This window comes from Astyanax mexicanus, chromosome 11, assembly GCF_023375975.1.
Source record: "Astyanax mexicanus isolate ESR-SI-001 chromosome 11, AstMex3_surface, whole genome shotgun sequence".
Classification (NCBI taxonomy): Eukaryota; Metazoa; Chordata; class Actinopteri; order Characiformes; family Acestrorhamphidae; genus Astyanax; species Astyanax mexicanus.
Window position 1 is genome coordinate 23,864,970 of NC_064418.1, and position 16,809 is coordinate 23,881,778.

The following is a 16,809-nucleotide window of genomic DNA, read 5'->3' on the forward strand; positions in this document are numbered from 1 at the left end:
TTCTATGATCCATTTTTTTTCTTTACTGTTAAAATGTTATGGTCATATAGGTGACTATAAAACGTATTTTTATAGTTTTACAGACTATTTTTTTATTTTACAGACTATTTTTTTATTTTTTTCCCCTAGCATTTTATTTTGTACTCACTAATTGGGAGTTTTCCAATGTAGCAAAGTAGATTACTTGTGTTAAAATGTACTTGAGTAAAAGTAAAATTACCTATTTTAAAAGCTACTTAAAAATTACAAATTATTCATAAAATCTACTCACCTACAGTAAATTGAGTAAATGTAATTAATTACTTTCCACCTCTGGTAACTAACTACTAACAATAAGGAGCAGTTACTTGTTTATTTAGCGCTGTGGCTAATAACTTTGTAGAACAAGAAAATCCTCAAAGTCCAATATTTTAACCAATTTATTTGCTGCACTGCTGTGTATGTGGATGCTTCCACTGATAAATTTGACATTTCACAAAAAAACTAAAACTAAACAAAACAAAGCCGAGTTCAAAAGTCTTACAGACAGAGCAATGCACAACCTTCCATTAAAGCACAACTGAGAATATTATATATTTATTACCAGATCACAATACAGCTCATGGTGATCACAATAACAAACGCACTCCTGCATTTGTCCAATAAACGGAATTGAACATGTAATACACGCACAAGGATCGATGCATTTAGCCTCTGTTCACACAGCAGATAAAATTCACCTAAATTTGGTCTTTTCTCTCCAGTGACACAGATGTAGTCTGTGTAGCAGTGTCTGATATTTTCCGTTCTAATTTGAGCCACTTTTATAAGAGCCAATAAAATCCAAATCCGAAACAAATCAGTCTGAACAGCCAGACTGGAATGAATGTAACTTCCGTTAATACAAAGAGCAACAGTAAGTGAGGCGATCAGTGGTGGGATAGTGAGGTACCACCCCAATATTTTGACTGGTGTCTCTGTTCAAACTGATGCAACTGCACTGATTTTAAATGTGATGGCTGAACATGACCAGATGAGGGAGCTGCTGCAGCATCAAAATCAAATAGAAGCTTAAAAACAAAAGTTTAAAGAAATGAAAGACACAACCTAACAAAGTGAACATGACTGAATAATGCTGTCCAAACACTGGAACTGCTTGATAGCTCCTGAGATGCTGGAGAAGGTGAAACCGAAACTTCACATGAAGCGCTGCTCTTTAGCGCATGAGTGTCAGTTTAGGAGCGTGTACTGTTCAGACTAATGTGAACAGCCTTAAACATCGGATTTGTTGAGAAAATCATATTTGGGTTACTTTTATCTACTGTGTGAAGGTGTCCTCAGTGTTGTTACTCCATGACAGGAGTAAAGCAGTAGTTTTTGGAATGCAAGGAGTGTTTAACTGTCTGCACTGTGCAAACCTATTAGCCTAATTAACTAGATTTTACTTAGTCAAAACATTTTGGAACTGTTAATAAATTATGCAAAGCAATAAATCAGTGACTATTGCTTTCCTATTGTTATGACATGTTTTTGTGTTTATGTTGGAGCACAAACAGACCAGGCCATGCAAAACCTGCATGCTAACGATGCATATGAACTAAGGCTGCTAAACAGAACATATATACAGATGAATGAGGAGGCAGGCAGGGCGATGCTTTAAAGGAAATGTCTGCAGGAGAAGATCAGTATGAGCCGAGAACTGAAGGGATGCACTTGTGTCTTCTGTACGAATGAAGTAGGTGAGAGGATAAGAAGATTTATAATTTTTTTTTAATCAGGCTTTATCAGTTCTCAAGGAAAGCCACGTAGTCAGTGAGTCTGGCCAGCTGCTGCTCGTTTGGAACCAAAGAGACTGGAGGCGGATCTAGAGAGAGGAGAGAAAAAGAGGAAAGAAAAAGAGGGGATGGGGGGGTGGGACGTGTGAGAGAGAAAGAGAGAGAGAGAGAGAGAGAGATAATGAAAACCATGGTGAAACAGTCTGTCTAAAGGAAAGCACAGAGCACCAAAATATGAGAAGACAAGAGCCAAGAAAAAAGAAGAGTCTGGCGAGGGCCAGGGAGGGGAGGGGTGAGTGGCAGTGGGAGGGGGGTTGTTGGGACGGAGGGAGTCAGTGTGGTGGGGGGGGGTCGATGGGGGCAGTACTTCATGTGTTTCCATGTGAATGTTATGAAAACCATGGAGAAAACAGCCTGGGAGAGAGTGACTGGAACATTATAGAGGAATGACTCAGATGTGAAGGGTCTAAAAGGGGAGGGGGTGTTAGTTGGAAGGGGGGGGTGGGAAGTCCCCTCTTTCCTTTTCACACAAAATGAAACAGTGCCCCCACCTGGTTTCTGTGGCATTATCATGCGAGTGTTGGGATCCGCCTGCCATCCATGACTGACCACACCTGCAAAAATACAGAATACATTTTAAAAATTAATGGCAAACTACGGGTTCAAGCACAAACTGGCACAATGACACCTCTTACAGCATAGACTGGAGAGGCATAGCAAGGTTAATGACGATACACAGAGATTGAGTTTTGTTGAATCAAAAGGTTCAATTTCTGGCATAATATGCAAATGCAGACCTAGTTCTAAATTATATGGCACCAATTGTTCATCTGTATGATATGGAGAATATGGTTTAGATTTAACTTTTTTAAAACTCTTAGCTTCTGTCACACTTGTATTGCCTAAACCTATGCACAGACCTATGCATTTACAGATAATTAAAATGTTTTTATTTTATTTGCTTGTCGTTTGCTGTAAATATTGTTTAACCTTTAATTTGTTCAGTGCAAGTCTCACTAAAGAGGCTCCTTTGTAAAAGGAAGCTGCAGTTCCTCACGCAAACACTAGAATAAACTATAGAGCTGGTGCACAGATGGAGATGCTTATTACATTTACATTTATGGTATTTAGCAGACACCCCTTATCCAGAGCGACTTACAACAGTGCTTCAAAGTTACTTAAGATATCCAAAGCTAGTTTGTAGACTAGGATCAAGAGATATATAGAACTTAATCATGTTTAGAACCCTGGGAACTTTTTTTTTTTTTTTTTTAGTTTAGGAACTCTTTAAAAAGATGTGTCTTCAGTCGACGTTTGAAGATGGCGAGTGACTCTGCTGTTCTGACAACTAGTGGAAGTTCATTCCACCACCTTGGTGCCAGCACAGAGAAGAGTCTGGATGTCTGTTTTCTGTGTGTTTTGAGTGATGGAGGTTCGAGCCGAGCCGTACTGGAAGCTCTAAGAGCTCTTGGTGCAGATCTGGCTTTGACCAGATCTGCACCAAGAGCTCTTATTAACAGCTAGTGTTGTACTTCCTCTGTGTGTGCAGGTTCATCTCAGTCAGTCTGAGTAGTGTGTGTGTCAATCTCAATCTCTATTTTAAACTATAGAATGTGTAAAATTATTATTATTTTTTTTCCTGAGTAATTAATTCCCCTCTTCTACATTATAAGCTGAAATGCTAGAGAATATGTATTAACTGTATTTGGTATTATTTTATTGAGCAAGTTTTTGGGATGTTTAAACAGCATGTTGAATATTCAGGCACAAACTTGAGCCCATTAGGGTCAGTGGATTTAAAATCTAGCCAATAGTGGTTAAAGGCTCTTTTTCATATTGCAGCCTTGTGATATTATCAGTATTCCAAAAGCCAATACTGCGATCATTTGATCATTTTATTTACTTACCCTTTACAGCTTCTTCAACTGAGTATCCCACAAACGAGGCAAAGTCCTCGGCACTGATCGAAGTATAAGCTTGAGCTACGAGTCCATACGCCCTCCTGCGGGTAGACTCTAGAGGTAAAATAAAAACACAGGTTAAAAAACAAGCTTATTGAGTGATCTATCAAGCAAAATAAGACTCACAGAGCAATGCACATTTTCAACAAGTCTGGTGGAAGACAATAGAAGAGTCTAAAAACTAAGCGCAGATGAACAAAACACATCAATTCAAATTATGCCTTCAAACTGTGTTTAACACTAAAAGGACTAATGCTGTCCAACACTTTAGTGTCCAACGCCTTTCTAATAAAACACAGTGCATCTACACATCAACCTCCAATAAACACAGCAAGTTTCAGCACAATAGAAAACCCTGACAGGCAGCTCAGGTCTGAGGTAAATAAATAATACTATATTTGACTGGGACTGATCCACAGTGCCTCTCCCCTCATGTCTCTTTCATGCAGCATTGACACTGTTAGGGAGCATGGTACAATTACAGGACAAAACAAATAAGAAATAAATCTAATAAAAATAAAATCCAAACTAAACTCTCTCAAAATAGGACTTCAGTGTCAAATCAACACTAATTTATAAAGACATATATTTAAATTTGACGTAATGAGAATATTAAATATATTTATTTTCCATTACTTATTTTGTCCAGTATTTTTCCTACAGTCCCTAAAGTGGAGTTCATTGCCAGAAAGAGACATGATGAGTGGAAAGCGACTGTAGCTCAATCTTGGTAAAATATAGTATGTTATAAGTAAAGTAAGGTAAGGTAAAAGCTCAGTAAGATAAAAGTTTAGTAAGGTCAGTGCATATCAATACAAAACCGTATTTTCACTTTAAAATGAGCTTTAGAAGTTTTGTTGCTTATACACAATAGCAGACATGGGAACAAGAAATTAAGTGGCAGCTAACAAGTAAGTCTGAAATATGGACACCAACATCCCAAATCAAGTCCCAAGTCTTAAACAAGTTACCAAATATAATGGCTAAGCACAATATTACCCAAAAAATTAATAACCTAGTAATTTACAGCAGGAAAAAAAATGTTGCAGTTCGGGAGTTCTGTGAAAAACAGAATCTCTACCGTGAGTCTGCATTTACAGTTTGCATGAAAACACACTAAAAAGAAAGCTGTACAAGTGTTTGTATTAGAAAGTGAGTAGATCTTGTGCTTTGGTTACTCAACTAAGCAACCTGAACAGGACTCTAGACTAATTTTTTGCACTGGTGCGCCTAACTTTTTTCCAGCACAAATGTTAGGTGCACCCAAATTTTCAATTGCATTGCCTTTAACATCGCAGTTTTACAGGTTTATTTTTTTAGTGATGTCCATCTAGGCAGTACTGACTTGTAAAACAATCTGGTCAGCATAAAGTTTTTTATTTGAAGCACAATTCTATGAGGAAGGTAATAGACAGAAAAGTGCTTTACTGATCTTAAATTTCATCTTAAAACTCTCAAGATTAATGGTAAAATTGTGCACGTGTTTAAGGGCTTCAAACTGAACATCTTATAGCTCAATATCTTATGGATTGTTCTCCATGACCCAAGACCAGTTTTATATAGTTTGATGCACCTTTATTCACTTTAATAAAACATCATTTTTTTCACACATGCCAATGGTTACTTAAATACATCTTAAAGAGTAACTACACCCTAAGCCATTTTTACATTAATAGTTGAAATGTGTTGCACTGCAGTAATAATCTACACCAGGTCTGTTTAAAACACTTAAAATTAGATGCAATTATTAAGATAATTTAGATATTTGACCATATTTTGATCAAAAATGTACTTAGTAAGGTCAAGATAAAATAAAATTGATTTTCCTTATTGTTCTTGGTTAAAAAGTGTAAGCCTACAAGCTGATCTGATGACTTATTATGACACGTATCTGACACGTAGCTGCAATGGCTAATGGCTACCTGGCTAACTGTATTTCCGAGCTGAATTAATCACTGTTTTTTTTTTTTATAACAGATTGATTTCTTAGTGCTAGTTAGAGTGGGTAGAGTCTGTGGTTTGATATTAGATGTGGATTATGGCTGTAGTTCACCACCTGCACAACACTGGATTACAGCTGACAGCTTAATGCTAGCTAGGCTAACTGACTGCTGGTGTTAATGGAGATGGCTAGCGGCTTACGGCTAACTGGCCATGCTAACTGTATATCTAAGCTTTTGATTCTGAGTGATGTTGGAATATAATTATCACAGTGGGGTTCCGCCCTTCACTCGCTCTGGTTTAGACAGGGATAGGAGCCTTGAAATCACAAGGAGACGGCTGGTCACGCTGGTGCGACCAGAAAAAAAATAAAAAGTTGCACTATTGTGAAATAAGGTTGCACTCTAGAGCCCTGCTGAACAAATTAACAATCTGCAGGCCTATTATTGGCTATAAACCATTTGTATTTGTATGAAATCAGTTATGTAGTCTCTCAGGATTTTTCTTTTTTACATTCAATTAAAACCAAAACGATATTCCAGTATTTTTAAAGGCTTTTGGCTGGGAGTGTCTTCCAGAAGACTCCTGCAAAGAGAAGCTGAACAGCAAACTCAACATAACAAATAATATTATCCATGAAACGTAAATGTAAAGGTAAATTTATGTAAACATATGATTAAAATAGCACTGCAGAGGTAAATACATATATATATCCATTTTCAATAGCACTGCTAAGGTAAATGTGGGATTAGAACTAGAGCTTAGATCGGGCCCCAAAAATCCACGTTCTGGTGCACGTTCTGCCCGAGCCCGACCCAACTCGACCCATAAACTGTCATTATGAGCCCGAGCCCAACGGCCCCATAAGCTGACTGTTTTCGGGGGTTTGAATGAGCGAAATCTGTTCAGAATGATGTTCATTAACATTGCAACACTGAAGAAGCATAGACCTATTATTTAAGAAAAATGTGTAAGAACAGCTGCGCACAATCAGCGGACAAGTGAAGAAACTCATGTGTGCACCCTGGAGCCGGTGATTATAACATTCTAACGTGTAAAACGTTTTTTCTTTTTTTAACAGTTTGATTTTATTTGCTTTTATCTCCCTCACGCTCATATTCTAATCCTAAACATAATTCTGCAGCTTTCTCAGTGTTTTCGGTCATTATTTTGTGGATTGCGCTCGCACTGTAAACCAGAACAGGAAGGTGCCGTGCGCTTTCAGAGTGCCCTTTAGTTCACCTTCTACTACTGTACGTGTACAAGTCAGTCATTGTTATACGGGTGGTTTTGGCTCCCTACAGTGGTGTACCTCCAACAGAATGTCCTGGGTACTTTTAAACATGTTGTCTGGTGATTATTTTAGCAGCATTCATGCTGGCAAGTTTGGCCCTAAAACATGACCCTAAAAGCCTGGCTGCATAAGTTGCTGAGCAAGTCAGTGGAGAAAGAAGGGGACGAGGGCCATAAACAGGTTTCTCCCCCCACCCGTCCTAGCATGACATACTATTCTAAGCTCTCCATCATATCTGGCATGCCGACATTTTAAATATAGCCTGCCTCTCGGACTGTGAGAGACGAGCTAAAAGAGATGACCAGGCTTCAGAGGGCAGGACAGACATGTTTGTTGTAGGCTGGAAAAGTAGAGGAATTAAACACAACATTTCATTAATAAATGTGAATTCAATTCTAGATTTGTATAAGTGTTCAGTGTAAATCTGCAGGACAATGACTATGACAAAAGCACAAGAATAGCTTTGGAAGAGCTGAAAAACTATTTACAGCATTGACAGACATGAACAGCAGCAGGACCACACCGTACAGACTGGCATGTGTACCATTTATTTCTGCCAGAAATACAGAAGAAAAAAAAAACACCAGGATATACTGAGCACACAGACACATAATCAAACAACTAAAAATACAAAAGTATAAAAATGGCACCAAGATATCGTCCAGTATTCATACTGCTTAGCAGCAACACGCACCATAAACCAGCTCAAATCTATAAATATCTGCTGTCCGTCATTACGCCTCCGGGGTTTTTCCCCTCTCGGCTTCACGCCATTCTAGCTCCCTGATAACTGATACGCTGTACACGTGCAGTTTACTCTTCCTCCTCTTCCTCTGCATCTTCAAACTCTTCCTCATCGACTGCTCCAAAGTCCATCTTGGACAACAATGCCTCAACATGTTCTGTGGACAGGGTAAAATGGTCCATTCTCTCGAAACCAGGCTCAGGTCTCTCCTCAGCTAGCGAGCTCTTGGAGGCTTCTTTGGTCTGTGCGATAAGGCCCTTGGAAGACTGCAGGAACTCTGCGGCACCGCTCTGCTCGAGGGCACGCACTGCGGTATCGGTGAGCTCCGTTCCAGCCTGAAGGCGGTCTCCGTAACGTCTGGCCAGCTGCCGCAGGGCTGCCACTTTCTCATCCTGGTCTTTGCCAATTCGCTCTAAGAGAATACTCTTCCGCTCCTCGAGGGCGGTGTAGAGCGTGTCGAAGCACTCACTTAACCTCTGTTTCGCACGCTGGGCATTGTCCTGAACTGCTTTACAAGCGTCCTCCATCTGATTTAACAGGGCCTGAAGCCGCCCGTTGCCCGTCACCAAAGCGTCAATGGCATTGCTTAGCTCACCCTTTTGGGCCTGGTAAACGCTGGCAAGGGGCGACACTTCACAGTCCTTGTGCTGACCGAACACTTTACACATTGAGCAAGTGGGAACCTGGTGGGTCACGCAGTAAATATTGATCTTCTCCTCCTCGTGCTCCTCGCACATTGGTTCGGTGGAGGACTTAGGCTTTAGAGGAGGCTCGGACGCTCCACTGCCTCCTTCTTGCTGCTGTTTATAAATGTCGATAATGTTCTCCACCAGAAGATTCCTCTGGAGCCCGTGCACACCGTGACGATCAAGAACCACCTCGAAGCGGCAGGTGGGGCACCTGAAGACCCCACCGGAAAACCTGTACGGGTTTCTGGAGTCGTAAAGGTCGCTTGCACATCCTCGGCACAGGTTATGCTGGCAGGGAAGGATCACCACCGGTTTAGTGAACATATCTAAACAGATCGGACAACTGAGCTGTTTCTCCAGACTCTCCATGTTGTTCGGAGACCCCAGCAGGGATCCAGTCCTTTGGATTTCCATCTGCGCTCTGTGGGGAAGTAAGAAATCTTTCGCAGAATTTGACAGTCACTGTACTTTTGCCACTACTGTGTGTGCATGCCCGTTCAGCTGTTGGTTCTGGTGAGCGCACAGTGGCCCAGGGCTTTATACCACCCCCCTGCAGCTGGTGACACCTAATACCCCCCAGCCAATCAGGGCACACATTCTTCTCAGTTTGTTTTTAAGTCTGTTTTCAGAGAAGCTACACCCCCAACCTTCCACCAGCTTCTAACCGAGGTAACGTCATGCTCCTCACCCTCCTAGTGACAAAATCTCCACCAGAAAACATCTCTGATAAACATGACACATGTGACAAAGACACGGATCTGTCTCACCACATTTAAACTTAAAATAATCTTATTTACTGTCTTGCCAAACTCACTCCTTAATATAGTTATTCTGACAGCTTTCAAATAAAAACTACACAAAGCTGCTAACATTTGGTGTGTTTATATTTTAAACAATAAGAACTACTATTTTTTAAGTACTGCACAACAACCATTTGAGGTCAAATGGTACTAAAGTCTAAAGTCCAAATATGTACTAAATACATAAAAATGTATCTCACAGATAATCAGTTAGGCTTCATTTTTGCCTTTTTACTGAGTAACTTGAGCAAGGTGTTTCTGTAACTCCGCACTTAATGTGAAAGTTTACAGCTGCATGGAGGAAGGACTATATTTAACTTTCCTTGATCTTTGGGAGGTGCGAGCACACAGTGATCAAATGGAGCTGTTCTTGAAATGCAATCAACAAGTCAACACATTCTGAAAAAAATGGGAAAGGAAAAAAAAAAAACACAAAACCACCTGCCATTTACAAACTCATTTTATACAGTTCCAGAATCACACTTCACAACAGCCTAAAATACCTGTACTCCAAATCCCACACTGAAAGTCCACTGTAAACAAAATTCTCCATTTAAATCTTCACAAAAGTAAGTAATAATAACAACAACAACAACAACAACAACCAACACCAACAATCTAATACCTATAACTGCTGCTGGGGTTGATACGACATAAGGCGGTGTAAGATAGACGATTAGGCAAGAGCTCTACATGTCCATGGCTGACTGCCTGATCCACAGTCTGTACAAACAACAGCAGCAGCAGCACACCCTAAACAATTTAGGCTACTTTAAGCCCGGCCTTAGCACTGTCCTGCAGCAGCAATATAAGTAAATAATGAAGTTGGCTGTGCTAAATAAAACAAAAAGCTTTAAAGTTCACTACAATAATGTGAAGGAACTAATAAACAGACAGATAGATAGACAGACAGACAGATAGATAGACAGACAGACAGACAGACAGACAGACAGACAGATCTATAACTATAAAATGTGTGAGTGCCACTGTTACAGGTTTACCAGCCACAGTTACAATGCTGAGACTTCACTGGTCAATATAAGGCTAGAGATATACTTGTTATCAATGAGTTTATTAAGGTGTGATGGCCTACGGGTGCATCCAGTCTGTTTGATGTGTTGGTTTTACACGTCCACATAAAATAAAAAACACAACATGTACGCAATGTGCAGGGGTATCTCGCAATATGATAAAGTCACGATATGTTGCTCAAGATCACGGTACTATGATTCTGTTATACTCAATCTATCAATTATCTACTATACTTTACGGCATCTGCGTTACTGAAGAGGATAAAATACTTAGTAGCAGGATTAACTGGTGTTAATTTCACAAAATTTAGAAAACCAATATTCTTTACCACAGGTTTACACTGTTTATTTGATTATAGGGCCCCCATGTGGAGTAATGAAGCAGTCATTTAGTAACTTATATATTAAAGTATTGTAACTACTTAGCAGTAAGTCTAATTTGCGGGGGAGGGGGCTATGGGAATTTAGAGCGCCCAAAAATAAAACTGTAAATATCTGACACCATGTATCAATAATGTATCACAAACAACAAAAAACTATGTGACACAGGCTAGTATATGAGTCTATACAGTAATTTATCTACACTAGAACTCTGCACTAATTTATTAATTTATCTACACTAAAACTCAATCAATTTATCTTTACTAGAACTCTACAATAATTTATTAATTTATCTACACTAGAAATGTACACTAATTCATTATTACTGCTCCTATATTCAAATAAACATTACAGAACTATTATAGAAAATGCTCCCACATGCCAGAGGATATTTTCAGGACACTCTAGACTCAAATATGCTCAGTAATAAAAAATAAATAAAAATACAAGCCATGCTTAAAATAATTAAAGAATAGAAAGCACCCCCCCCCCAATGGCCGTCACGCTGGAGCTCTTTACATGAGAACCTGTCTAAACCTCTACTATAAATAGCACAACCCTGTTTATTAGGGCTGTAACTGTACACTAAAGTAACGGTTCAGTACACAAAACAGTTCAGACCCAATGCTTTCAGAACAGCAGGAAAAATAACAAAACGTGTTCATTTTTATTTTACACACCAGTCACCTTGAGCTCATTTCAGCACAGCACATTGCTTAAGGTTAACAAATAAATGCAGATTTCCCCAGACCTTTACATGACTAGGTCTGGACAATAACTCGATATCGGTATTTATCGAGATAAGAAATGTCAGTATAGAGCGGAGGCAGAGCAGGTGCAGAGCGAGGGTAGAGTCAGTGCAGAGCGAGGGTAGAGTGAGAGTAGATAATACTGAGAATCACAATAATACTGAGAAATTCCAGCATTAAAAAATGTAACATGATTTGAAGTGTTTTTTTTTTTGTTTTTTTTAAGTGATTGACACCTCTAATATAATTAAATTTTAATAAGCTAATGCTGATATTTCTTAAAAAGAACTTAAACACTGTACTAAACTATTCGTAGTTTAAGCAGTTAAAACAGTGCTGTTGTTTTCATTCTTAATAAAGCGCCACAACCAGGCTCATTGTTTGTTTGTTCCAACAAGATCCAAAAGATGGATCCTCTTGTGATGACAGTAGGAGAGAACCCTGGTTTCAAGAATTTAATAAAAGAGCTCGAGCCCCATCACAACATTCCATCCTAAAAAACAAAACATGATTGTAATGAAGATTCATTGTTATTATGAAGTTAATAAAGAGAAGCTATACAGAATGCCCAGCCTTTTTATTTTTTCCACAAACCTTATCGAAAACATACCGAACCGTGGGGTTTATACCTGTTACACCCCTTTAATCGATAATAATCATCATAATATTTTTCCCCAGCCTGATTAAAATACCTCTTAGTGACTCCATTACAGGAAGAATGGTTTCAGACCACTGGTAGGCAGCGATGGTGCTGTAAATTCCCGGAAAGTCTCGCTGCCAGATTCTCTGTCCTACTGCCCATATAGCTGCCAGCTCCGGGTTTGCCTGTGGAGAGATGTGTGATTTTCAGGACAGCAGTTTAGATAATAACTGTTATTTTGTATATGACATCCTTTTATTCCAAAGAAAAACTTACAACAAACCAATACATTTAACTTAAAATAAAACTCTGCTAAAACAGATTTTTCTCTACAAAAGTAAAGCGATAAAAAATAAACTGAATTAGCACAGTTAATGAGAGCTACAATGTGCAGCCTGTCTCTTCTTGTCTCTAATAAATTCTTAATTATCTGTGATAAATGCCTGATGAACTATAATTAAACATTTTTACTGTTCATTATTTTATTCAAAAATATTAATATCTTACAGCAAAGAGCCAGATGAGACAAATGATAGAGAGAGATAATAATAGCAGATAAAGTGTGTTTTTAAAGTACATACAATCATAAAATACGTAATAATACAGAGAATGTTTGTACACACAGAACAGCAGTGTCCTTATTTTAACACAGTGGATAAAAAGGACAAGCAGACTAAATTTTAAAACATTACCGTTTTCATTGCCTGTGGAATCCGCTTCCAAAGATATCTGGCATTGTTCCTGCAAAAACACAGAACATATAAATTGTTACCTAATTTAAGTGATCAATTGATAAGGAATTACCATAAAGGAATTAGATCGTGGTCAGATATGGCCAAAAAATAATCACCATGTTATGTGACAAAGAGATTTATTTTTTAAATTAATTTCAAGAACATATAACTGCAAAGCTTTATTTAGTATAACAGTTTAATATATTCAGGTGACACAAAACATACTGTAATCTAATTTTGACTATTTAATAAACAGTAAATTCTGATTCTGTATAGAATAATAACAGTAAAATGTAACAAAGATAAAGTATTGTGACAAATATCTATCGCAAAACTAAAGTGCCACATAGTGCTGCATATAAACTGCAAACGTAAACAATTAAAAGCTAATACAGAAAATAGTAGGGCTGGGTATACTGATTCTATTTTCACATCCGGTGTGCATTTTTCATGTTCCGAAATATTGTAGCATAGCTGAAAAGACAGCTGTAATGGTTCAACAGGCAGCAAATTATATAATACTGTTCTCCACTCAAAGTGCTGAAGGGAACTGTGTGGAACAGCACAGCCAAAGACCAGAGGAACAGTACGCTAGCTAGCATTAGCATTAAAAAAACAATCTGATAGTAAACAGCTTGAAGAGGCTCTGCATCTTTATTTTGCACTTTCTCCGCTGGTCTGGTATGTTTAGTTAAGTGTGTAAGTTGCTTTTAAGCCCTGGGCCTCCTGAAATCAGTGGTCTAAGGTTCATTTTAAGTGGACTCGGGTATGGAAGCTCACCATGCCTGGGTTCGCATGCGGGTCATGTGATTGGTTTATTTTGTAACGTGGCGCTTCCACATATTGCATTCTCTTCCCCGTTTATCTTTAAATGCTTTCTGAACACACTTTCACTGGACTGGATTGAGAGTACTGTAATCAGCACAGAAATAAACTGTTGACAGGGTATAAGACAGAAACAAGCATTGCGACGTGCCTTGCACAGGGTGTACAATATCGCCCTTAATGTTTTATATTCTACATATTCCTGGAATAAGTCACAAATAGTCACAAACCTAAATAAAAGCCCAGTACAAAGATATATATAAAGTAAGAAGAGTAAATAAAAAAAAATGCAATATACTGTGCAGCCATCAAAATCTTTTTTTTTTGTCATATCACCCAGCACTACACAATACTGCTGATCACTATTGTCATATAGCTTTTGTTTTGTGCCAAAAATGTTTGTGACATTACTGTCTATAATTAAGCACATTCCTAAAATGGAGGATGTGCGAAAACTTACATGTCATTGTGGAGAAGATACAGAGCCAGTAACTGAGAATACACCTGTGGAGTAGCGATGCCACCTGGAGCCTGCAATCACAGCAAACAGCAGACAATGAGAACAGAGCATTAAAGAGAGTTACTAAGATTGATTAATCACATCAAAACTCCAGCAGAGACCCAAGCGTATTATTGCGAGAGGCAGTTTAAGATTAGTAGCTGCATGAACAACTGATTCAGGTGGGTCATGTGACTACACAGAATTACATTTGGGATGTGTGAATCATGTGACTACAAAGAAATACATTAGAGATGCGTGGTGTGGGTCTTGTGACAAGTCAGAACTGATTTACAGATCTGCAGATGTGATAATATTACTAGTAAGAACTATGTTATGGTATATAAAAGGGAGAATACTGGTCAGCTCATCAAGACTACAACATTTCACTAAACACCTGCCGAGTCCAGACACAGAGTCCATTCACTCGTAAATTACAATTCTGCTAAATTATAAGACTGCAAATATAAATCAACGCTGATTCAGTGTTATGGATTTGTGTTGTTTGTATTCTCTAACAATAAATATGTATATCTTGTTTGTATTGTATTCTTTTAGACTGTACTTTGTTCTTGCCAGAAAGGAATAATAATAATAATAATAATAATAATAATAATAATAATAATAATAATAATAATAATAATTCTCCTAATTTTATAATTGATATTGTTACTATTCTAACTACTACTACTACTACTACTACTACCACCAACACCACTATTATAATTAATATTATTGTTATTAATGTTATTAGAGGGAAGCAGCTTTCTCCTATAAGCATTATTGTGAGTGTTAAACATTCAAGGCATTTAAATAATCATTGATTCAATGTCAGAGTTTAACTCTAACCGATGCTGTTTAAAGGTTGTTTTTCCATCATCAACATTAAGGGGTAAAACACTGAGTGATTAATGTTTTTAGAGGCTGTTTGGTATCAATTCAATTCAATTGTAGATATTAGAGCTGCAGTAAGCGGGGGGGTTCAGTAGATGCAGAGTCCACGTCCAGATAGGAATGATCCGCGCCAGGGTTTCGCTCCCACTGCCTGAGCAGCTCCGCAGCATCTCGGAGATACACAGAATCAGACCTGCGGCCGCAGCACAGCTACGGCGCGGATTTTCTGGATCTGGATTCTTCTTATGTTCAGATAAACAACCTCTGTTTTCAGTGATCCCGCACATAAACCGCGGAACTGTTATAATAAAGACCCCGGCCGCTCCGCCAGCGCTCACTCACCAGTTCACCACTTCATTACTAAACTAGCTAACCTACTTCACTAAATAAACAACGCTAAACTAAACTAATCTACAGTAATCCTCAGTCCGAGCTCCCCACACTCTCTCTCTCTTCCTCACCTCCAGCTCCTGCGCCTCGCACTGATCCAGCAGCTTCTCACAGCTCTCCCCCATCACCACCACCGCCACCGGCATGCTCGCTCTCCGTTCAGGACCCAGCAGCTCCCCTTACCCTCCGTTCCCCGCCGCTGTTACCCACTCTTAACCTCGGTTAGCTCCGGTTAGCCGGAGCTTACAGTGCACTGGCTTCTTCTTCACCGCTCGGCTTTCTTACACGCTCCTGGCAGCACCGCCCCTGCAGGCCGCCTGCAGTATTACAGCGCCGGGCTGCAGGTAGTGATGACAATCGAAGCGAGGAGTCCCGAGTCGGATCCTGGCTGCGTCCTTTCCTGCTCCTCTTCTCCAACGCCAGAAGAAGGTGGAGGAAATGAGGAGGAGGAGTGGAGAGAAGGAAAGTAATTGGGGGAATGGGAAAGCTGAGCCCTTTTAATAGGATGGCGACAACTGATCCACTGAGCCAATCACAATGCTGGTTTTCAGCGCCCTAACACTGCCAGCCAATCACAGCTGCTGCAAACAGTCAGCAAATATAGGAAATCGCCTCAGCAACAACAATACAGTTAAAAACTGTTTTCTCCTACTGCTCTGTTACAGTTTAGTGTCCTTTACTCCCAGTTCTAAGCACTCTCGCCATCAGTGTCAGTAAGCTTTGTGTTTACCAACACTTAATTAATAATATTTAAATGAACAGACATTTTAATATTCATTAAAACAGAGTAGAATAATTCGTTTATTTTATACACAGACATTCCAGGATACTGTGGGTCAGGATTCATTCATGCTGTTGTATAACCCTTTATACAGCAGGAGTCACTAGTGAGCAGTATTCAGTGAGGCTTCGGGTAATGAGCAGTCATAAGCTGTGTCTCAATTCAGAGGCTGCATCCTTCGAAGGACGCGGTCTACGAAGGTGTGTCCTTTGAAGGATGGGTAGGCTGCAGCGGCTCTACTGAAATGGGACAGTCTATCCTACGGAGTTTTTCCTGTTTCCTGTTTGAGATTCTACCCGCCACAACTAAACTCAGAGCTGAGAAATGAGCCAGAGATTTTGATTTTCGTTTTGCTTCAGACCACAAAATACCAAATTAATTAAGTCCAGGTTAATTATCTGTGCAATTACTTAAACATTTTAAATGTGAACGAGTAGAACTGAACATAAACAAATAGAGGGCATTTGAAATGAAGTTGGAAAAAAAAAGAATGACTTAGAATAATGTATTATTTAATTTATATATATATATATATAGACAGTTCAATGGGGAAAACAATAACAAAGCTACTGCGCATGTCTGTTCCTTTGACGCTTCCGGTGGCGCTATTTTCAAGTATACAGCTGTCAAAATGAGAGCGCATATTTCGCAAGTCTCCCGAACACAAAGCAAACAGGTCAGAAATTAATAAAAAGTGATCA

At 39.1% G+C, this 16,809-nt stretch overlaps 2 protein-coding genes across 2 annotated transcripts; both read right to left on the minus strand.

Annotated features, from left to right (window-relative positions):
• Positions 1-401: 401 nt before the first annotated feature.
• cops8 (COP9 signalosome subunit 8) lies at positions 402-15,721 on the minus strand. The gene is made up of 7 exons (XM_007238334.4): positions 15,399-15,721; positions 14,005-14,075; positions 12,678-12,726; positions 12,038-12,170; positions 3,662-3,769; positions 2,306-2,368; positions 402-1,843 (listed from the first exon to the last, which is right to left on the minus strand). Exons 1-7 carry the CDS (start codon positions 15,471-15,473, stop codon positions 1,764-1,766), a joined length of 579 nt encoding a protein of 192 aa, XP_007238396.1. The 5' UTR covers positions 15,474-15,721; the 3' UTR covers positions 402-1,763.
• trim63b (tripartite motif containing 63b) lies at positions 7,476-9,366 on the minus strand. Its single transcript, XM_049484759.1, has one exon. The coding sequence runs from the start codon at positions 8,796-8,798 to the stop codon at positions 7,764-7,766; it is 1,035 nt and encodes a 344-aa protein (XP_049340716.1). The 5' UTR covers positions 8,799-9,366; the 3' UTR covers positions 7,476-7,763.
• Positions 15,722-16,809: the final 1,088 nt, after the last annotated feature.

Coding starts and splice junctions, on each gene's coding strand:
- cops8 (XM_007238334.4), bottom strand. CDS start 15,473: ATGCCGGTGGCGGTGGTGGTGATGGGGGAGAGCTGTGAGAAGCTGCTG. Junction 14,076..15,398: donor GCGAGGCGCAGGAGCTGGAG/GTGAGGAAGAGA, acceptor CTGTGATTGCAG/GCTCCAGGTGGCATCGCTAC. Junction 12,171..12,677: donor TTCCACAGGCAATGAAAACG/GTAATGTTTTAA, acceptor ATCTCTCCACAG/GCAAACCCGGAGCTGGCAGC.
- trim63b (XM_049484759.1), bottom strand. CDS start 8,798: ATGGAAATCCAAAGGACTGGATCCCTGCTGGGGTCTCCGAACAACATG.